This window comes from Hemitrygon akajei, chromosome 18 (assembly GCF_048418815.1).
Source record: "Hemitrygon akajei chromosome 18, sHemAka1.3, whole genome shotgun sequence".
Taxonomy (NCBI): Eukaryota; Metazoa; Chordata; class Chondrichthyes; order Myliobatiformes; family Dasyatidae; genus Hemitrygon; species Hemitrygon akajei.
Window position 1 is genome coordinate 75,422,217 of NC_133141.1, and position 24,521 is coordinate 75,446,737.

The following is a 24,521-nucleotide window of genomic DNA, read 5'->3' on the forward strand; positions in this document are numbered from 1 at the left end:
TCCAAGAAGAGCAGATTAATTGTAAGTAATTAAATGTGACATTTTTAGGTTGGGATTTCTGCACTGATCTGGGTATTGATACGGCAGATCATTTTAAAGTGAGTTTAAGGTACAGGCATTGTAAAAGAACTGTTGGTGCTTTTGTTCAGCTTTCTGCAATGTGAATACAGTTATCCCTTCCATCTCATAGATGTGCTGCTTGCTTGAATCTTGCTGGTGGATATCATAAGATGGGGCATTTGTAGAGTAGAGAGGAAAGGACTTACTCTAACATTAAGAACTGAATTATATACCATCATTCAAAATACTTGTTTTAACATGCAACTGACAGAAGACATATCAAGGTAGAAACAACATATCAGATAAAAACATTTTCCTCTGGGTTTCATGTCAGTTATAATCTTTCTATCATAGGAAACTATACTTTTACCTTTAATTTCATTCACCATGTTTAAGTACAGTATTTAATTTCCCTCACCATATTCTTTCACTTCAAATTCAGTTGTGAAATTTGCATCGGGGGCATCTTTGTAACTTGCAGAAATCTTCCATATTCCAATACTGCAAAATATATCTGATATTAAACCACTGAATTACATGAAATTTTTGCCATTTTTGAATATTTGTGGTTAACAAATCAACTTCTAATAAAAATATTTTCTCCTTGAAAACCAACAAAAAGCCTCTCCACTACTGTACTGACTTACTATGAGATATTCTAAAAGGCACAAAAAAAATTAAATTAGAAAACAAGTCTGGAACACACTGAGATTATTGGACACATTAACTTCAGCTGACAAGGTGAAACTCAGCTTGGGAAAATTGGGACAGGATATTTTGACTCAGAATAACAAACCATTTCTGCCTGAAATACATAGGAAATGGCTAGTATAAAGGTATTAATTCTTTTTTAAATCTATTTAAAGAAGATAGACTAATGTGTTTTGAACAATTAGTTGATAAATATTCTCTTTCATACTCTCACTTTTTACAATACCTTCAAGTTAGACATTTCTTACAAAAATATTTTAGTAATTTTCCTACATATTGCATGCCGACCTGTTAGATACAAGTATGAGTATGAACCCTTTGATGAAGGGTTCCACTGGAAGAATTTATAATTTACTATTACAATGGGATAAGCATCCTTTATTTAAGATTAAAGAAGATCGGGAAAAGGAACTTAATTTGACTTTTATGACGGAGGACTGGATGCGGATTCTAAAGTTGGTTAACTCTCCTTTTACCTGTGCTAGTCATTCACTGATTCAATTTAAAATTGTACATCATTACTATTTGATGAAGGAGAGATTGTCTAAAATGTTTCCTATTGTTGGTAGTTATTGCGACAGATGTAAAACTGAGACAGCTACACTGACACACAAGTTTTGGTCTTGTTCTATACTGGAACAGTTTTGGAAGTCAGTTTTTTCTACAATTTCTAAAGCACTTAAAATTAATTTACAACCTAACAAATTAACTGTGCTTTTTGGAATAATTCCTCAAAATATCCATGGTATCTCTTTGTCTGACCAACATATTATTGCATTTGCTACATTGATAGCTAGGAGGGCCATTCTGTTGAAATGGAAGGATACATCAGCTCCCACTTTGTCACAATGGTTCTCTCAAGTGATGCTATGTCTTAGTTTGGAGAAAATTAGAAGTCGAACCTTTGAACCTATGTTTGATTTTGAGAAAAGATGGGGTTCATTTGCTCGTTACTATAATTTGAGTTAATTGATAGATTTCCTCCACGATCTAATTGTAAGTTTTTGGTACTTTTTTTTTCTTGCTGGCAGTTTGATGTTTATCTTTAGAAGCTTTTTGTATGATGCATGGCTCTGGGGTTGAACACCTAATGGTTTTTTTTTTTCTCATTTTGCTTTAGTAGGGGTTTTTTCTCTCTTTTTTTGTCACCAAAATTTTTTCAATCTTTAAAACAATGTTTTTTTTTCTCTTGAGACATCGTAAGTGTTACCTACTTCGATGTACTCTTGTTAATTTTGGATAATAATAATAAAAAGATTTGAAAAGAAAGGAAATGGCCAGAATTCAAAAGGTCTTTGGCAAAATAAATTCATTATTGGGATCGTCCAATTCAAGGTGTAGGAGTGGATTGGGAAAAAGAAGACAAGCACAGTAGTCTTTATGCTACCTTGTGGAACTTGTGTTATGTGTAATTTAATTTTGAACTGAAAACCTAAAAGTTAAGAATTAGATAGCACACAAATCAGGAAAGGATATTTAACTATTAGCTTTATGGTCACTGTTACTGAGGTTAGCAGTTTGATCCAGATTTATTTTAGAAATTACATTTAACTGTGGTAGGATTCAAACTCGGGACTAAAAGTACGGAGACACAACTTGATTACTTGTCCTAAAATTCCCACATCTAGGAAATGAGTCGACGATTCTCTCATCACACTGGGGTCAGAAGAACCAAAATCGGTAGCAAACATCAGAAACCATCTGCATCACTACTGGATGGGTGTGTGATATTGGTACTGATTTTGTTTTTCTTTGTTCTGAATTTTAGTGCTGAATTTGCCCCCCCCCCCCCACATATAAGAAATAAGAGTCTGCTATGCAGCTATTGAGCCTTGTCTACCATTTAATAAGATTGTAACAGATTTGATCTTGGCAGTCTGTGCTAGACATTGCTATGGAGCTAAGATTCATCCAAACCTGCAAGAATATATACACTGATTCCGTTCCCAGAGTTCTGAGGTTAAGAAGTTGGAATGAGAAGAAATTCCCCCTCATTTCCATTTAAACAGACAATACCTTACCCTGAAAACATGCCCCCAGTTTTAGATTCTTTAATAATATGAGATGTCTTCCCAAATCCACTCAGAATTTGATGCTACCCAATGACTGTATGATTCCTGCGGATGGAGTTTTATCTCAGATTTCCATGATCTGCAGGTGATTCCCCCCCCCCCCCCCATCTCAGTTTCATTCAGATCTTCTTTAATTCTTTTTAAGCTTTAATAAAAAAGGCCCAACATCTCTAACAGCAATCTCTGTGGCAAGAATTTGTAAATACTTCACAATCTCTGGTATATTGTAGGTGCTTCCTGTAATTCCAGTGGGATCTTTCATAATGACTTCTTTCCTTTCTACGGCAATACCTTGTGGATTCTGAAAATAGAATTAGATGTCAGAGATAAATTGGAGTATTAATTATACCAATCCTCCAATCACATATTAAAGTGATAATTCACACAATTGAGAAGCTGCCGAGGTCATTACTTCGTAAGGTTGTCTGGCAGTGGTGGTTTGGGACACTCAAAGTCCAAGGCTTTGTCAGCTCAAAGATGTGTGCACACCTTACACACTCCTGTCATCTCAGATCTCAAAAGATAATCAATTAAACTACACATCACTTTGGGAAAAGAGAGGAGAGGGGAGTGGCACTGGGCAACAGGGAGGATTTCTAATACTCATGTTAAGTTTCTAAAACCCTAACAACCCTGAGAACTTAAGAAACAGAAGCAGCAATGGAGCAGATGACCCCTTCTGCCTGCAGTATCATTCAAACAAATCACTGATGATCTAAACATGTCCACTTTCCCAAGTTCAATACCTTGATTTCCCCAGTATTCCAGATATGCCCCTACTTTAGATTTGGACATTTATAATGACTCTGCACATTTCTCCTGACCTCAGTCTAGCATAGAAAACCACTTACTTGGAGATTGTGGTTCCAAATTATTCCTCCAAAGCAAGCATGTTTATAGCATCTACCCAGTGAAGCCATCTTAGAAACTTGTATCCTTTGATCATATCGCCTATTGTTCTTCTGAAGTGCAGGCCAAATTTAATTAATATTTTCATTCTAAGACTATTTTTTAATGACTATTTGATGTAATTTCATCTGTATTTCCTTAAGTAAGGGAAGCAAAACTATAAGCTATATATTATTTTCTATATATTATTGCTATATTTTCACATAAACTTGGCATCCTCTCCTTCAACATGCTCCATAACACCAATCTCATCACCTGTCTTATCTCCATGCATTTCTGAGTCATAATTTATTTGTTAATGCTACATTAAGATCCAGTGTTGTTGTCATCCTCCTCGAGATCATAGCACAGAATCTGGCCTTTTGGCCCATCTATTCCATGCTGAAATAATTTCAACTACTCACTCACATCGACCTATAGAAAGGAAGGACGTTAGCCTGGAGGATGTGGAATCAATATGGGTAAAGCGGCATAATACTAAGGGGCAGAAAATGCTGGTGGGAGTTGTGTACAGGCCACTTAACAGTAGTAGTGAGGTTGGGGATGGCAGTAAACAGGAAATTAGAAATGCATGCAATAAAGAAACAGTAGTTATAATGGGTGACTTCAATCAACATATAGATTGGGTGAACCAAATTGGTAAGGGTGCTGAGGAAGAGGATTTCTTGGAATGTATGTGGGATGGTTTTCTGAACCAACATGTCGAGGAACCAACTAGAGAGCAGGCCATTCTATATTGGGTATTGGGTTAGTTAACAATCTTGTCATGCGAAGCCCCTTGGGAAAGAGTGAATATGGTGGAATTCTTAATGAATTCTTCATTAAGATAGAGAGTGACATAGTTAATTCAGAAACAAAGGTTCTGAACTTAAAGAAGGGTAACTTTGAAGGTATGAGACGTGAATTAGCTAAGATAGACTGGCAAAAGATACTTAAAGGATTGACGGTGGATATGCAATGGCAAGTATTTAAAGATTGCATGGATGAACTACAACAATTGTTCATCCCAGTTTGGCAAAAGAATAAACCAGGGAAGGTAGTGCACCCATGGCTGACATGGGAAATTAGGGATAGTATCAAGTCCAAAGAAGAAACATATAAATTAGCAAAAAAAAGCGGCACACCTGAGGACTGGGAGAAATTCAGAGACCAGCAGAGGAGGACAAAGGGCTTAATTAGGAAAGGAAAAAAAGATTATGAGAGAAAGCTGGCAGGGAACATAAAAACTGACTGTAAAACCTTTTATAGATATGGGAAAAGAAAAAGATTGGTCAAGACAAATGTAGGTCCCTTACAGTCAGAAACAGGTGAATTGATCATAGGGAACAAGGACATGGCAGACGAATTGAATAACTACTTTGGTTCTGTCTTCACTGAGGAGGACATAAATAATCTTCCGGAAATAGTAAGGGATTGAGGGTCTAGTGAGATGGAGGAACTGAGGGAAATACATGTTAGTAAGGAAGTGGTGTTAGGTAGCCCTAGAAATAGTGGATACATTAGTGATAATTTTTCAAAACTCCTTAGATTCTGGATTAGTTCCTGAGGATTGGAGGGTGGCTAATGTAACCACACTTTTTAAAAAAGGAGGGAGATAAAACTGGGGAATTATAAACCGGTAAGTCTGACATCAATGGTGGGGAAAATGCTAGAGTTGGTTATCAAAGATGTGATAACAGCACATTTGGAAAGAGGTGAAATCATCAGACAAAGTCAGCATGGATTTGTGAAAGGAAAATCATGTCTGATGAATCTTATAGAATTTTTTGAAGATGTAACTAGTAGAGTGGATAGGGGAGAGCCAGTGGGTGTGGTATATTTAGATTTTCAAAAGGCTTTTGACAAGGTCCCACACAGGAGATTAGTGTGCAAACTTAAAGCACACGGTATTGGGGGTATGGTATTGATGTGGATAGAGAATTGGTTGGCAGACAGGAAGCAAAGAGTGGGAGTAAACGGGACTTTTTCAGAATAGCAGGCAGTGACTAGTGGGGTACCACAAGGCTCAGTGCTGGGACCCCAGTTGTTTACAATATATTTAATGATTTAGACAAGGGAATTAAATGCAGCATCTCCAAGTTTGCGGATGACACGAAGCTGGGCGGCGGTGTTAGCTGTGAGGAGGATGCTAAGAGGATGCAGGGTGACTTGGATAGGTTAGGTGAGTGGGCAAATTCATGGCAGGTGCAATTTAATGTGGATAAATGTGAGGTTATCCACTTTGGTTGCAAGAACAGGAAAACAGATTATTATCTGAACGGTGGCCGATTAGGAAAAGGGGAGGTGCAACGAGACCTGGGTGTCATTGTACACCAGTCATTGAAGGTGGGCATGCAGGTACAGCAGGTGGTGAAAAAGGCAAATGGTATGTTGGAATTCATAGCAAAAGGATTTGAGTACAGGAGCAGGGAGGTTCTACTGCAGTTGTACAAAGCCTTGGTGAGACCGCACCTAGAGTATTGTGTGCAGTTTTGGTCCCCTAATCTGAGGAAAGACATTCTTGCCATAGAGGGAGTACAAAGAAAGTTCACCAGATTGATTCATGGGATGGCAGGACTTGCATATGAAGAAAGACTGGATTGACTAGGCTTATAATCACTGGAATTTAGAAGATTGAGGGGGGATCTTATTGAAACGTATAAAATTCTAAAGGGATTGGACAGGCTAGATGCAGGAAGATTGTTTCTGATGTTGGAGAAGTCCAGAACGAGGGGTCACAGTTTAAGGATAAAGGGGAAGCCTTTTAGGACCGAGATGAGGAAAAACTTCTTCACACAGAGAGTGGTGAATCTGTGGAATTCTCGGCCACAGGAAACAGTTGAGGCCAGTTCATTGGCTATATTTAAGAGGAAGTTAGATATGGCCCTTGTGGCTAAAGGGATCAGGGGGTATGGAGAGAAAGCAGGTACAGGGTTCTGAGTTGGATGATCAGCCATGATCATACTGAATGGTGGTGCAGGCTTGAAGGGCCAAATGGCCTACTCCTGCACCTATTTTCTATGTTTTTCTATGTTTTTTCTATGACCTGCACTGGTGTCATAGCCCTCCAAAACCCTACCATCCATGCACTTATCCAAACCTCTCTTAAACGTTGAAATCAAGCCCACATGCACCACATGCTGGCAGCTCATATCATGCTCTCACAACCCTCTGTGAAGCAGTTTCCTCTTATATTCCCCTTAAACTTTTCACCTTTCTTCCTTAACCCATGACCTCTTGTTGTAGTCCCACCCAACCTTAGTGGGGAAAAAATCAGCTTGCATTTACCCTATCTATACCTCTCACAATTTTGTATATGTCTATCAAAACTCCTCTCAATCGTCTACATTCCAAAGAATACAGTCCTAACCTATTCAATCTTTTGTTATAACTTGGGTCCACCAGACCTGACAACATCATCATAAATTTTCTCTGTACTCTTTCAAACTTGTCTACATCTTTCCTGTAGGTAAGTGACCAAAACTGCACACAATACTCCAAATTAGGCCTCACCAACGTCTTATACTACTTCAATATAACATTGCATCTCCTGTATCAATACATTAATATATGAAGGCCAATGCCTTCTTTACAACCCTATTAACCCCTGAGTCTACTTTCAATAAATTATAGACCTGTATCCCAGATCCATTTATTTTACTATGCACCTCAGCATTCTACCATTCACTGTCTAAGACCTACCCTGGCTGGTCCAATCGAAATACAAAACCTCACATTTGTCTGCATTAAGTTCCATCTGCCATTTTTCCAAATGATGCAGATCCCTCTGCAATCCATTATAGCCTTCCACACCACAAATCTTGGATGTCATCCACAAATTTGCTTGTCCAGTTAACCACATTATTATCCAGATCATTGATAAAGATGAAGAAACAGGAATGGACCCAGCACTGATCCCTGTGGCACACCATTAGAAACACTGAAACATAGACATAGAAACATAGAAAACCTACAGCACAATACAGGCCCTCCAGCCCACAAAGCTTACCTTAGAACTAACCATAGCCCTCTATTTTTCTAAGCTCCTTGTACCTATCTAGGAGTCTCTTAAAAGACCCTATCGTTTCTGCCTTCTCCACCACCGCTGCTGGCAGTCCATTCCACATTCACCACTCTCTGTGGAAAAAACTTACCTCTGACATCTCCTTTGTACCTACTTCCAAGCACCTTAAAACTATGCCCTCTCGTGCTAGCCATTTCAGCCCTGGGAAAAAGCCTCTGACTATCCACATGATCAATGCCTCTGTCAGGTCACCTCTCATCCTCCATCGCTCCAAGGAGATGAATAACAGGTTATTAAGAAGGCAAATGGAATGTTGGCCTTCATTGCTAGAGGGATTGAATTCAAGAGCAGGGAGGTCATGCTGCAACTATACAGGGTACCAGTGAGGCCACACTGTGTGTAAATCTGGTCTCCATACTTGAGGAAGAATATACTGGCTTTGGAGGCAGTGCAGAGGAGGTTCACAATATTGATTCCAGGGATGAAAGGGTTAACCTATGAGGAGAGATTGAGTAGCCTGGGACTATTCAGAAGAATGAGACTTGAAACATAGAAACATACAAAATTTTGAAAGGGATAGATAGGATAGAAGTAGGAAAGTTGTTTCCATTGGTAGCTGAGACTAGAACTAGGTGACAGTGCCTCAAGATTCAGGGGAGAAGATTTAGGACAGAGATGAGGAGAAACTGTTTTTCCCAGAGGGTGGTGAATCTGTGGAATTCTCTGCCCAGGGAAGCATTTGAGGCTTCTTCACTAAATATATTTAAGATACAGTTAGATAGAATTTTACATAGTAGGGGAATTAAGGGTTATGGGGAAAAGGCAGGTAGATGGAGCTGAGTTTACAGACAGATCAGCCATGATCTTATTGAATGGCGGGGCAGGCTCGATGGGCCAGATGGCCTACTCCTGATCCTATTTCTAATGTTTTTAGAAGGGATGTTCCCCAATCCAGGCAACATCCTTGTAAATCTCCTCTGCACGCTTTCTATGGTTTCCACGTCCTTCCTGTAGTGAGGCGACCAGAAATGAGCGCAGTACTCCAAGTGGGGTCTGACCAGGGTCCTATATAGCAGTAACATTACCTCTTGGCTCTTAAACGCAATCTCACAGTTGATGAAGGTCAATGCACCATATGCCTTCTTAACCACAGAGTCAACCTATGTAGCATATTTGTCCTACCAAAATGAACCACCTCACACTTATCTGGGTTGAACTCCATCTGTCACTTCTCAGCCCAGTTTTGCATCCTATCAATGTCCTGCTGTAACCTCTGACAGCCCTCCACACTATCCATAACATCCCCAACCTTTGTGTCATCAGCAAATTTACTAACCCATCCCTCCACTTCCTCATCTAGGTCATTTATAAAAATCACGAAGAGTAGGGGTTCCCAGATAGATAGATTCCTGAGGCACACCTCTAGTCACAGGCAGTCACAGTCAGAGAAGCAATCATCTACTACCAATCTCTGGCCTCTCCCACAAAGCCAACGTCCAATCTAATTTACTACCTCATCTTGAATGCTGAGCATCCTAACCTTCTTGACCAACCTCCAGTGCAGGATATTGTCAAATGCCTTGCCTAATGCCCACATAGACAACATCTACTGCCTTGCCTTCATGCACTTATAGATGGAGGCATATGACAAGATAGGCAGAACTCAGCATGGTTTCCTTAAAGGAAAATCCTGCCTGACAAACCTAGTGCAATTTTTTAAGGAAATTACAAGCAGGCTAGACAAGGGAGATGCAGTGGATGCTGTGTATTTGGATTTTCAGAAGGCCTTTGACAAGGTGCTGCACATGAGGCTGCTAAACAAGATAAGAGCCCATAGAATTATGGGGAAGTTACATACGTGGATTGAGCATTGGCTGATTGGCAGGAAACAGAGAGTGGGAATAAAAGGATCCTATTCTGGTTGGCTGCCAGTTACCAATGGTGTTCCACAGGGGTCCATGTTGGGGCCGCTTCTTTTTACGTTGTATATCAACAATTTGGATTATGGAATAGATGGCTTTGTGGCTAAGTTTGCTGATGATACAGAGATAGGTGGAGGAGCTGGTAGTGCTGAGGAAACATAGAGTCTGCAGAGAGACTTGGATAGATTGGGAGAATGGGCAAAGAAGTGGCAAATGAAATACAATGTTGGAAAGTGTATGGTCATGCACTTTGGTAGAAGAAATAAACGGGCAGACTATTATTTAAATGGGGAGAGAATTCAAAGTTCTGAGAAGCAATGGGACTTGGGAGTCCTCGTGCAGGATACCCTCCAGGTTGAGTCGATGGTGAAGAAGGTGAATGCAATGTTGGCATTCATTTCCAAAGGAATAGAGTATAGGAACAGGGATGAGTTGTTGAGGCTCTATAAGAACTCACTTGGAGTACTGTGCACAGTTTTGGGCTCCTTATTTAAGAAAGGATGTGCTGACGTTGGAGAGGGTTCAGAGAAGATTCACTAGAATGATTCCGGGACTGAGAGGGTTAACATATGAGGAACGTTTGACCACTCTTGGACTGTACTCCTTGGAGTTTAGAAGAATGAGGGGGGACCTCATAGAAACATTTCGAATGTTGAAAGGCATGGACAGAGTGGACGTGGCAAAGTTATTTCCCATGGTGGGGGAGTCTAGTACGAGAGGACATGACTTGAGGATTGCAGGGCACCCATTCAGAACAGAGATGCGAAGAAATTTTTTTAGCCAGAGGGTGGTGAATCTGTGGAATTTGTTGCCACGGGCGGCAGTGGAGGTCAAGTCATTGGGTGTATTTAAGGCAGAGATTGATAGGTATCTGAGTAGCTGGGGCATCAAGGGTTATGGTGAGAAGGCGAGGGAGTGGGACTAAAGGGGAGATTGGATCAGCTTATGATAAAATGGCGGAACAGACTCGATGGGCCGAATGGCTGACTTCTGCTCCTTTGTCTTATGGTCTTAATATCTTTTGAAAATCAAGGTTCCCTACACTTGTTATCTTTACCTTTTATCCTGACAGGCACATACAAGCTTCGTACTCTCAGAAATTTCACTTTTGAAGGCCTCCTACTTGCCAAGTACACCCTTGCCAGAAAACAGCCTGTCCCAATCCACACTTGCCAGATCATTTCTGATGCCATCAGAATTGGCCTTTTTCCCATTTAGAATCTCAATCAATGGACCAGACTTTGAAACTAATGTCACTGTGGTCACTAGATGAAGAGTGTTCCCCTACACAAACTTCTGTCAGCTGTCAGTCTCATTCCCTAATAGCAGATCCAGTATTGCACGCACTCTAATTGGGACTTCGACATACTGATGAAGAAAACTTTCTTGAACACAATTGATAAACTCTATCCCATCTAGTCCTTTTACAGTATGGGATTACCAGGCAATATGTGGAAAGTTAAAATCACCTACTATAACAATCTTATGTTTCCTGCAACAGTCTGCAATCTGTCTACAAATTTGTTCCTTTAAATCCCACTCTGGTTCCCATCCCTTTGTAGCTGTAATTTAAATCCCACTGTACAGCATTAGCAAACCTTCCCACTAGGATATTAGTCACCCTCCAGTTCAAGTGCAACTGTTTTTTTCTGTAAAGGTCCTACCTTCCCTGGAAGAGAGTGCAAAGAATGCCCTCCCTCCTTCACCAATTCCTTAGCCACATGCTAATCTGTATAATTTTCCTAGTTCTGCCTTCACCCCCATGTGACATGGGTAGCAGTCCTGAAATCACAACCCTGGAGATCCTGCTCTTCAACTCCATGAACTCCATATGCAGAACCTTGTCATTAGTCCTACCCATGTCACTGGTACCTACATGGACCTCTGGCTGTTAATCCTCCCTTAAGAATGCTGAGTACTCAACCTGAGATGTCCTAGATCCTGGCACCAGGGAGGCAACATACCATCTGTGAATCGCATTCCTACCCACAGAACTCCTTTCTGTTCCTCTATTTAATGAATTCCTTATCATCACAGCTCACCTCTTCTCCCCTCTTGTCTTCTGAGTCACAGAGCCAGACTCAGTGCCAGAGACCTGACCACTGTGATGCTTCTCATGTTCATCATTAGCTGCACAGGAGCTGCAAATGCCATCTTTTATTGTTCATTCCTCTGCTCCAGTCTGAACAATACCTTTACAAGGTGTGTCAGAGAGAAAGTACAAATCTTCACACACTGTAGAGGGGAAAATTGTTACTTTGTGATAATTATAAAACAAAACATCTTACCACAAATTCAACAATTGTTTGGGCTCTGCTCGGTTTCAGCTCACTGTCCACTGTGAGCAAGCGATAAAGCACTAGAGAAAAGTACAACACAAAGATTAATCTGTACTACCCAATCTAACCGCTTACTCAGTGGTGTTACCATCACCTATTCCCTTGACGTCAATAGGCTGGGGGTCATTAATGATCAAAAACTCAACAGGAGCAGCAAATCAAACACTCTAATTATAATAACGGGTCAGAGAGTGGGATTCCTGTGGTGAGTGACTGTCAGCCTGATATCCCGAGACCCTTCCATTCTCTAAAAAGCTCAAGCCAAGAAGAGTTTGGATGGCATGGTCATGTGGTGGTTAACACAACTGGAAGCCTGGGCTCAATTCCTGCCACTGCCTGTAAGGAGTTTGTATGTTCTCCCCATCACCACGTGGGTTTCCTCCAGATGCTCCAGCTTCCTCCCACAGTGCAAAGATGTATTGGTTGGTAGGTTAATTAGTCATTGTAAATTCTTCCATGATTAGGCTAGGATTAAATCAGGGGACTGCTGGGTGACATGGCTCAAAGATCTCTTCATGCCGTGTCTCAATAAATAAATAAATATTTTTTCTGGAATAATCTCCACTTGTCTGTATAAGTGCACTGCCATTATTTCCAAGATGCTCGGCATAAAGGTGCTAAAGCAGCCCATATGACGAGTTCATTGAACACCCTCAACATGTATTCCCCCTAGTACCAGGTGCAATGTGGAACAGATAATATTTGTTTTGCCCAGCCTACTCCAAGAACACCTACCAAGCCCTCTGCCTAGATCACCAATGAAGACTAGGGCATCAGGCACAAACACCTCCACCACAGATGGTATGTGATGTGGTGCTTCCCCTCCACATCTCACGTATCATCCACACTTGGAAATACATCTCCAGTCCTCCACAGTGGCTAGGTCTAAAACCAAGGGCTCTCTACTGAACAGCACTAAAAGTGCCTTCACTAGAAGGACTGTAGTACTTCAAGAAGGACCCTCACATCTACATTTTAAAGTCATTTTTGGAAGGCCAATAAATGCTGGCCTTGACAGCGAATCCTGTATTGCAAAAATGAATACAGTAAAATAAATTTACATACATTATTACTCAAGTATTTGGTATAACAACTTGGTATGATTGATTGTCTTGTTAGAGAGCAATGAAGACTCAATGACATTTCCAAGTTCTTGGGCTACACTTTCTCTGAAGAATATCCACGATCAAGATTTTTTAATAAAAATTCCATTTCTAAACTTCCTTAACTAATACTTCAGGGCTTGTGGTCAGATTTGAACTTGCATTAAGAGATACTTAGAATTGCAGAGTAACATAACCACCCTGGTATTAAGTTATCTTTCCAAGGGCAATTAGTGAACAGGCAATATTTGCTCCATTTGTCAATGATGCCCAGACATTACTTTGATGTGACTGTATTGCTCGTGGCACATGAGCACAAAGTTTAAAAAAGCAAACAGGGCCAATCAGGACATTTGGTAGCACTTCACATTATTTGGTTTATTAGGCGATTGGCAAGGGCATATGGAAGGAGGTTAGTTTTAAGTGAAGAGGCCATCATGGGAGCATCCACTCTGGGAGGGACAGGGTTAGAGTGGGGAGCAAGAGGCTTCAGTGTGGACATGTGAAGCTTAAGGCCATAAGTCTATAAGACCTTAAGATGGAGGAGTAGAATTAGGCCATTTGGTCCATCGAGTCTGCTCCGCCATATCATCATGTCTGAAGGTTAAGGTGAACTGCCAGTAAGTTTCTTTCTTATTGCATAGTTAGAGCAGTGAGTATGACAGTCAAGACAAGGGAATGCTCTTCCTGTGATATGTGGGAGGCTAAGGAGACCTTGAAGTTTCCTTGAAGACAACATCTGTAAGAAGTGCATACAAGTGCAGCTTCTTACAGACTGTGTTCAGGAACTTGAATTGGAGTTGGATGAACTCCATATCATTCGTTGATTTGTTGGAAGTACGGAGAAGTAGTCACATTGATTAAAATATATTTTATGGTCTTGGTCATAAGTGCTTCTGTCACAACACTCACACAGCATGTTACATAGTTGTAAAACTTTTCAGTTTAGTTTCTGGTTTAAGATGGCACAACGGAAGGTGACAACTTATTGGTAGTTTGAAAGGCAAGAAATTCAACTAAAAACATTATCAATAACACCATTTCTGAAATAAATTGTGGTAAATTATCCACTGCAAAAATGAGCCATGCTGGTGAACTGCAAATTCGATGCAGATGGAGTTTGAGTAAGTGACTCAGAGAGGAGGAGGCAAGGCACATGAGTTTTCACGCCTGTCCAATTAACCCAGTTGGATTGATCCAATTTGAAGAGGTTGGGCGGCATGTTCTAGGCCCAGAGTGAATTGCTGGGTGGCATGGTTTAAGCCCAGAGTGTTTGCTGCAGCAGGGCCAGAGTCCTAATGCAAGGCACAATCTTCTGTTAGGGACAATTTAAACACTAGCCCAAGCAGACTGGAAAGGCAGGGTGTTAGGACTGGAGGCAAGGTTCGGGCCGATTTCACACTGAGGCTGTGAGTTTGCCCCAGCTGCTATGCTTTGTATCTGTGAGCTTTGTGCCAATTTGTCCTGCTTTGGGCCTACTCTGGCCTGCTCCGGGGATTTGGATCTAGGAACTCAGTTTGGTTTGGAATGTTGTTTGCTGCTTCTATTGTTTGCATGATTTGTGTTTGTTTCTCTTTTTCTGATATTGGGTGTTGGTCTTTTTTTTAAATTGGGTTCTTTCAGATTTCTTGCTTATGGCTGCCTGTAAGCAGACAAATCTCAAAGATGTATAATCTATACATTCTATCGTATTAAATATACTTTGAATCTTTGAATGATAGTTACCAGTTTGAGATGGTGTATAGATTGGTTTGTCAGTCTGTATAAAGATGTGTCCTGTTTGGCGTGTCATTAGGATAACACTCTGCAATCTAAAACGATTTGATGTTGCTTCTAAAGACACATACTGGTTTCCTCTGGATTCCTTTGGAAGGTTTTCTGCAGGTATCTAACAAAAATTTAAAAATCAACAAAATCGGTGTGTTTAATTTTAAATGTTGTATTACCCCCAATATCCTTCTCTCCAAACTCAGGCCATGAGGAACCCACAAGATGTAAAAATTCACCCTTGCTTTGGTAGTGTACTGTGCACTGTGGATTACCAATCAGACATTCGAGTCATTCAAGTCCACATGACTCCACTGCTGAAATTTACTTCAATGGAACTGATTTTCAGAAATATGACTCCAACCAACAGTCACTGCCATAGTTCACATTTAGACTACTGATCTAAGAAATCATATCCACCCTGCAACCGTCATCACTGAGTAGCTTGTCAATGTCCTGAAGGTGTTACCAGATGGAAAATGTAGATATTCATTAGCCAGTTAATAGGTCTGGAGGATGCAGAATGGAGCAGAAATGGCATGGAAAAATCTTTGAGACATGTGAAGGTACTGGAGGTTATAGGTATCAGCATGGGCAGTGACAAGCAGAGATCTGCATTCCCCTTGTATTGTTTCTAGTAACTAAAGACATACACACATTCTGAAATTCCATCACAACCTTCTGCAACAAATTGAATTTACAATAAGCACAAGAGCATGATGCTGCTTGGTATTTGTCAACAAACTGAACATATTGTCAACAATATGTGAAGACATATTGTAATGATATACGGAGAATTTATAATTCATCAGGAATCTCTCCCTTTCCTCAAAATGCTGCATAACTTACAGAGTGATTATAAGAAAGTGCAGTAAAATTGGTTGAAAAAAATCTCCTCATTTATGCTTGAGGGAAAAGCTACTACTTTGAACAGCCGTTAAAAGACTGAAGTGGGTTATGTATTTGTCCATTTACCTTAACAGTGGCAGAAGCTATATAGCTGTTATCTGATGTCAAGCGTATTTTGGTTTGACATAACAAGTTGGTATTTTCAGGGAAAATCATCAAACGAATATCAACATCAATATTAGTATTGACATTGTGAGCTTCCACAATCACAGCTTCTTCACTTTCAATTCGGAAAACATTGGGAGCTGTCAGTGTATATCTGTAGGAATAATGAAAGAAATTAATGTTTCATCACAGGAATCAAGAAAATGTTTTTTATTAAAAAAAATATAGGTGCCATGGGCAGGGCCAGATTTTTGAATATCTCTAATTGCCATCTGAAGAGAGTGATGACCATTTTCATAAACTAAAGCCATCCAGGTACATGAAACTTATAAAAGATACTTAAGTAGAAAGCAATCTAAAGAGCCAAGCTAAGTCCTTGAATGAAGGTATTGAAAGAAATTGGGGCACAGTGCTTAAATTCATGACTTGGATTCAAATCCCACCATATGATCTGGGGAATTAAAATAGTTAATTAGATAGCTTCAGCGAAGACCTTGCTTCAACATCTGAAACTACTGGATCATCATATAAACTGTTGGGAAATAAATTTACCATCCTCACACAGTCATATGACAAACATTCCTTCTCACTCCTCTGAAAGTAAACTCGCAGTTCAAGGGTAGTAACACACACAATGGTATCTTGTTTCAGACAACAAACTTATTTTAATTCTTCTCCCTAGTTACCTACAAAGATGGTGAAGCATACATGGCATGAAGCTACTCCCTCAACATGAGAGGGAATTACAGGATTTAAATCTGATGAGAGTGAAGAAGTGGTCCCTTCAATCATCTTCCTCCATAATCCCTTCAGAGCAAAGTCAGAATCATAAGGACAAATCACAAATCAGTGTCACTACCTTGAAGGAAATCATTTCAAAGCTCTGCACAAAATTACACTACACAGTTTGAACTTACAGTATGATTCTCAAGCATGATTGTAGTTGCACTGATAAAGAATGCATAGTTTTTTCCAATAATTGTCATTATTCAATGGAATCTGTTGCAAAAGTTTAAAATGATCTAGTGTAAAATGGTTTTCCTTCACAATGAGAGAATTGAAAGGCATTAAGTTAATTGGGTGCCAGAGGTCTGTGGTAGGCTGGGATAAATGACAAAAACACTGCACTGGAATTTTTTTAATTGCATCTATACTGTCATTCTAATAAAAGGCATAAAATTAATTGAAAGATGATTAATACTGACTCATTGTTGATTCACTAGTAACCCCCTGATTTTGGATCCAAATTCTGTGACTTGGATTAAAAAAAACAAATAGTTGTTTAATAATATTACATCAGCATTAGTTGGAATAAAATGCATTAAGGTTGATACCAGTGAATTCCAGCTGGGACATAAAGGAATATAAGTTATGAACACAAGTGATTTTGCAGAAGCTGTAAATCGAGAGTTACATACACAAACTGCTGGAAGAGCTCAACAGGTTAGGCAATATTTATGAAGAGGAATAATGGACAATGTTTCAGGCTGAGCTAAAGTTATATTAAATGTGAAATGATTAGCAGAATCAATAGTACAGTGTTGAAAAATGCAGACTATGCCATACTGTGGTATTGAATTTCCATCTTGGAATTTGTTCCCTGTGAGCAGATATGCTGATGTTATTGCTGAGAACTATTGTTTTCTATAGAAGTTAACTTCCCAAAGTGACTTGTCTTGATTTGAAGTCATTTTCTCTGGGATTGGTACATGGGGTGACTATTTTCAATCGAATAGTTTCTGTTTGTGCTTAATGGCATAAGTAATTGAAGTACAATTCGCTATTGCCCATTGGCTCTTTGAAACATGTGGCACCATTCTTTTCTCTAAGTACTGTAATCCATTTCCCTTCCAGGATTTATCAATTTCTTTAGAAATTATTATTGAATCAGCTTTCTGCTGTGTAAATAAATGTTTCTTCATGTCTTATTGGTTCTTTGTCAATAACTTTAAATCTTCATATATTTACCAACCTTCCTACCAGAGGGTATATTTAGTTAGTTTTAATAATGTACCTGACTGAAATTAAACTTTAAAAATTTTTTTTGGTGTAATACCTCCCACAGATCAAAAAATCATGCGATCTTCCTTTAACCTTTTCTGTTTTAAGGATGACAAACCCAAGATTCTCTGGCCACTTTGAATAACAGAATTCCCTCACCATGGGCAAACCCAATGAATCTCCCCTGTAGACTCTCTAAGATTTTTCCTTTGACTGAAGCACATAAGCACCAAGAAAAATAATGCTATTGAGAAATAACTGATTTAATAAGAAGTAAGCAGAGGTAAGATAAGACTATAAAACCATAAGATATGGGAGCAGAAGTAGGCCATTCGGTCCATAGAGTCTGCTTCACTATTCAATCATGGCTGATCCAATTCTTCCAGTCATCCCAACTCCCCTGCCTTCTCCCCATACCATTTGATGCCCTGGCTAATCAAGAACTTTTCTATATCTGAAAATTTGACCTGATCTATAGGAGGGGAATCACCTGATTATCCTGAATGACAGGAAATTTCTAAATACCAGAATATAATGAACATTAAATTGAACTATTCCCTAATACTTACAGAGGGTCACCAAGGGATAATGCAGGAACAGACACCAAGAGAGCAAATAACAGAGAAGTCCATCCCATGGTGAGTGCTTCACTGTGGCAAACTTTCCCAAATCATGTCATTGTGTTATATAGGAAATCACTGCAGTTATTAATATTTAACAAATGAGATATTTATTCTTCTAAAACATAAACATATATTCACTGTCCATAGTTGTTTAATCAAGAGTTAAATTAAACCTGGGAATCCGGGAAGAATAGTGGTATCTTGCATTTATCTGGGATTTAGAATTTGAGCTTGACTTACCCAGATAAGCAGCACAAACAAACCTTACAAAATGCTACTTTCAAAGTTTTAAATTGAGCAATTTTAACCCCATCCAGAATTACAATTTGGGAGTGCGTAATGTGAAGTCAGTTTTGCAATATCATAAGATTATCTGCAGTTAAATCACCTCAGATTCTCATTTTGCATCCAACCAATTTAAATAGTATTTTACACTTTCTTACTGAATTACAGGGGGTGATTGATAAGTTTGTGACCTACAGAGGACGAAATCAATTTTAGAAAACCTAGCACATTTATTTTTCAACATAGTTCCATAGGAATGAGTTATTAACTTCAAACTTTCTGCATAATCACTGAAAGAGTTGAGCTTCATGTGCACGTAATGAGAGCTGTGTAACTCATCTTCAACCTTAGGCCACAAACTTATCAATCACCCCTGCTGTCAACCACATCTGGAGGTCCAAGACATCGACTTCTACAAAGAAGGGATCCATATGCTTCACGACCACTGGACTAAGTGCATAAATGTAGGATGGAGCTATGTTAAAAAATAAAAGTGTTAGGTTTTCTAAACTTGACTCCTACCATAGGCCACAAACTTATTGATCACCCCTTGTACTCCTACCCTATCTTAATGCTAACTTCCCTAAGAGATAAGGTCATAGTAAGGAAAGGCATGAAAATTACAACAGTTTACACCAAATGCTACTTGGAATCAAAAGAAATAGTGAGGTGACTGAGGAGTAAATTGTAAAACAGAAGCTTAGGTGTAAGTGCAGTGACTTTAAATGGTTATCCTGTGACTATTGACTACATAATTGTTCCAGTCATTCCCATCACTTGGAAACACACACACACACACACACACACACACACACACACACACACACACACACACACACACACACACACACACACACACACACACACACACACTTCACACTCCATCTCTGTCTTGTTATTTCTATCTTATATCTCACCCACTTTACCCTCTGTCTCTCTCTGGTTACTGTGTCAATGAAAAGTCATGACTGAATATGTAGCAGCTGTGAGGTATGGGAGCATGGGTTCAAGTAATGCTGCACAGTGTGGAGATCTAGTGAGAAAATTAATGTTATGTCCCAGCACTAATTGATAGAAATTGTTGTGTAGCTGGAACAGTGTGTGATTAGGCAGAGGACCTGTTGGGAAATGAGATTTCTCAATCTATTGACTGACACTGACCTCAAACTTTGTGTCATGCATGTCAATGCCCTGGATACCTGACTTCAGCAATTCATGCTGAAGGAAGTTTGTAATTACTGTAGCGTCAACTCAGATGTAGAAACATAGAAACAAAGAAACCCTACAGCACAATACAGGCTCTTCAGCCTACAAAGCTGTGCTGAACTTGTCCTTACCTTAGAAATTACATAGCCCTCTATTTTTCTGAGCTCCATGTACTGGGGGGACCTCATTGAAACATTTCAAATGTTGAAAGGCATGGACAGAGTGGATGTGGCAAAGTTGTTTCCCATGGTGGTGGAGTCTAGTAGGAGAGGGCATAACTTAAAGATTGAAGGGCGCCCATTCAGAACAGAGATGTGAAGAAATGTGAAGAAACTGGTTCCAGAAGCCTATAGGTTTAGGAATTTGAAGAAATTTGTGAACCAGACTCATGTGGAATTTGTTTATGAGAAGTCTGTGTGTTTTGAAAGATGGTGCACATCTAAAAATGTGGATAGTAATTTTGAGAAACTGAAAGAATTGGTTTTAATTGAAGAATTTAAAAGGTGTGCCCATAATGATATAAAGGCATAGTTAGATGAAAAGGATGCTGCCACATTGCAAGAATCTGCTAGATTAGCAGATGAGTTTGCCTTATCCCACAAGTTTAAGTTTACCCTGAGTAAGACCTTCCAAAAGGGTAGCATGGATAGTCAGGGTAAACCAGAAATTAAATCTGGGACTAGTGACAAGAGTAAGGATGGAGGGAAACAAGTGAAGGAGAAACATTCTGGTTCTACTTGTCACCATTGTAGGAAACCTGGTCATGCTAACTGTTTCCTCTTAAGGAAGAAGAAGGAAAATGAGGCAGTTCTAGCTGCCCGTGTCCAACACTTTGAAACACCCATCAACCCACAGGGTTCTGAACATTCTGACGAAGCTCTGTCAAAGGCTAAGACATCTGGTTGGGTTAGGAAAGAATTCCTTCGTTTTACATCAGATGGGTTTGTTTCAGTAAAGGAAGGGTCAACCCCAGTAACAGTGAACATTTTTCGAGATACTGGGGCTTCTCAGTCACTTGTATTAGACAGTGTTCTGAATTTTAGTGATGAGACTGCCGCTGGTGAGGTAAATCTTATTCAAGGTATTGGAGGCGACATTGCTTCTGTACCTCTGCACAAGGTAATTTTGAAGTCAGAGTTAGTTTCGGGACCTGTTAAAATAGGACTACGACACAGTTTACTGGTGGATGGTGTTTCTTTGTTGTTAGGGAATGACCTAGCAAGTCAAGTCAAGTCAAATCAAGTCAACTTTTATTGTCATTTCGACCATAACTGCTGGTACAGTGCATAGTAAAAATGAGACAATGTTTTTCAGGACTATGGTTTACATGACACAGTACAAAAACTAGACTGAACTACGTAATAAAACACAGAGAAAGCTATACTAGACTACAGGCCTACACTGGACTGCATAAAGTGCACAAAAACAGTGCCGGCATTACAATAAATAATAAACAGGACAGTAGGGCAAGGTGTCAGTCCAGAATTCAGGTATTGAGGAGTCTGATAGCTTGGGGGAAGAAACTGTTATATAGTCTGGTCGTAAGAGCCCAAATGCTTCGGAGCCTTTTCCCAGACGACAGGAGGGAGAAGAGTTTGTATGAGGGGTGCGTGGGGTCCTTCATAACGCTGTTTCCTTTGCAGATGCAGCATGTGGTGTAAATGTCCGTGATGACGGGAAGAGAGACCCCGATGATCTTCTCAGCTGACCTCACTATCCGCTGCAGGGTCTTGCGATCCGAGATGGTGCAATTTCCGAACCAGGCAGTGATGCGGTTGCTCAGGATGCTCTCAATACAACCCCTGTAGAATGTGATGAGGATGGGGGGTGGGAGATGGACTTTCCTCAGCCTTCACAAAAAGTAGAGACGCTGCTGGGCTTTCTTTGCTATGGAGCTGGTGTTGTGTTAAGGGACCAGGTGAGATTCTCCGTCAGGTGAACACCAAGAAATTTGGTGCTCTTTATGATCTCTACCGAGGAGCCGTCGATGTTCAGCAGGGAGTGGTCGCTCCGTGCCCTCCTGAAGTCAACAACCATCTCTTTTGTTTTGTTCACATTAAGAGACAGGCTGTTGGCTCTGCACCAGTCCGTTAGCCACTGCACCTCCTCTCTGTAAGCTGACTCGTCGTTCTTGCTGATGAGACCCACCCCGGTGGTGTCATCAGCGAACTTGATGATGTGGAGCTGTGTGTTCCAGCACAGTCGTGGGTCAGCAGAGTGAACAGCAGTGGACTGAGCACACAGCCCTGGGGGGCCCCCATGCTCAGTGTGATGGTGTTGGAGATGCTGCTCCCAATCCGGACTGACTGAGATCTCCCAGTCAGGAAGTCTAGGATCCAGTTGCAGAGGGAGGTGTTCAGGCCCAATAGGCTCAGCTTTCCAATCAGTTTCTGAGGGATGATTGTGTTGAATGCTGAACTGAAGTCTATGAACAGCATCCAAACGTATGTGTCTTTTTTGTCCAGGTGGGGGGTGGTGGCAATGGTGTCATCTGTTGAGCGGTTGGGACGGTACGCAAACTGCAGGGGGTCCAGTGAGGGGGCAGCAGGGTCTTGATTAGCCTCATGACGAGCCTCTTGAAACACATCATGATGATGGATGTGAGTGCAACGGGACGGTAGTCATTTAGGCAGGTCACTGAAGACTCCTTCGGCACGGGGACGATGGTGGTGGCCTTGAAGCACGTTGGAACGGTGGCGCTGCTCAGGGAGATTTTGAAGATGTCAGTGAGAACATCTGCTAGCTGGTCTGCACATCCTCTGAGCACTCTACCAGGAATGTTGTCTGGTCCAGCAGCCTTCTGTGGGTTGACCCTGCACAAGGTTCTTCTCACATCGGCCACGGAGAGACTCAGCACCTAGTCATTCGCAGGAGGGGTGGACTTCCTCACCGCCACGTCACTTTCCACCTCAAACTGGGTGTAGAAGTTATTCAGCACACTTGGGAGGGAGGCATCACCTGCACAGTCAGGTGATGTTGTCCTGTAATTGGTGACGTCCTGGATGACCTTCCACATGCGCCGCGTGTCGCCGCTGTCCTGGAAGTGACTGTGGATTAGCTGGGCGTGTGCACACTTTGCCCCTCTGATGGCTCAGGACAGTTTGGCCCTTGCTGTTGTTAAAGCTGCCTTGTCGCCTGTTCTGAAGGCGGAGTCGTGGGACCTCAGCAGCGCACGCACCTCTGCGGTCATCCATGGCTTCTGGTTAGCATGTATAGTGATGGTCTTGGACAGAGTAACATCATCAATGCACTTGCTGATGTAGCTGGTCACTGATGCTGTGTACTCCTCTAAGTTGGTAGAGTCACCATCGGTTGCAGCCTCCCTGAACAAGTGCCAGTCAGTGTTCTCAAAGCAGTCTTGAAGAGCAGAGATGGCTCCTGCTGACCAGGTTTTCACCTGCTTCTGAACTGGTCTGGAGTGCCTGACGAGTGGTCTGAGTATCCGAGGTGGGGCGGGGCTCTGCCCGGTACACGTCAGGAATGTTTGTGTAAACCAGGTCCAACAAGTTCTCCCTCCCCCCCGCCCCACCATTGCAAAGTCCACTTACTGATGGAATTTGGGGAGCACTGACTTAAGGTTCGCATGGTTAAAATCACTGGCGACAATAAACAGACCTTCAGGGTGTGCGTTCTGCAGTTCGCTAATAGCCCCGTACAGTTCACAGAGCGCCTCCTTAGCATTAGTGCTGGGGGGAATGTAGACACCGAATATAAGGACAGAGGTGAATTCCTGTGGCAAATAAAATGGTCTGCATCGAACTGCCACACACTCCACTAACGATGAGCAGTGTCTGGAAACCAGAGTTCTTACACCATTCCGTGTCGATATAAACACAGACACTGCCACCACGAGTCTTACCGGAGACAGCTGCATCTCTGTCCAAACAAAACAAAGCTAGCCCATCTAGCTGGATGGCAGCATCCGAAATCCCATCAGTGAGCCATGTCTCTGTGAGGACAAACACGGAGCAAACTCTGTACTCCCGCCGAGTATTACGTTGTAGTCGGATGTAGTCCATTTTATTGTCCAGGGAGCGGACATTGGAGAGCAGAATAGATGGGAGAGCCGGCCGGATAGGGTTTGCCTTTAGCCTGGCACAGACCCCTGCCCGTTTGCCTCGCTTCTGCTTCCTCGCACCTCGCTTTCGACGTCTCCATCTCCGGCTCCCAACATCAGGCAAGTCCAAGGATTGTAGGCCTGTTCCCCTCAGCAAGCCGACGTCGCGTAATTCAGCCAGCAGATCTTTGTGGAGATTTGTTTTTGGGCGATCTCTGTATTGTAGTAGTATCTGGCGATGGTAGATAGCCGCTCTATTATCCATGTGCCCTAATGTGCCCTAAACTTAAAATAGAAAATTAAATTAAAGTAACACCAGGTCTGAAAGGCTGCTGCTGCATGCCTCGCCGCCTCATAGCAGGTGGGAAAGTTACAGATAGACCCTAACATTTATCCCTCCTGCACAATAACTCAAAGTATGGCTAAGAGGTCAGCTAATGCAGAAAGTT

The 24,521-nt window shown here is 41.1% G+C and overlaps 1 protein-coding gene across 1 annotated transcript in view; it reads right to left on the reverse strand.

The window, feature by feature from the left end:
* The window catches only part of LOC140741526 (complement C3-like), a 313,216-nt gene extending 294,664 nt beyond the window's left edge, over positions 1-18,552 (reverse strand). Inside the window, exons 1-6 of the mRNA XM_073071820.1 lie at positions 18,471-18,552; positions 15,862-16,054; positions 14,845-15,007; positions 11,966-12,036; positions 3,050-3,144; positions 479-561 (exon numbers count right to left, since the gene is read on the reverse strand). Coding sequence (XP_072927921.1) covers positions 479-561; positions 3,050-3,144; positions 11,966-12,036; positions 14,845-15,007; positions 15,862-16,054; positions 18,471-18,538 — 673 coding nt within the window. The 5' untranslated portion in view covers positions 18,539-18,552. The remainder of the gene's footprint in view (positions 1-478; positions 562-3,049; positions 3,145-11,965; positions 12,037-14,844; positions 15,008-15,861; positions 16,055-18,470) is intronic.
* Positions 18,553-24,521: the final 5,969 nt, after the last annotated feature.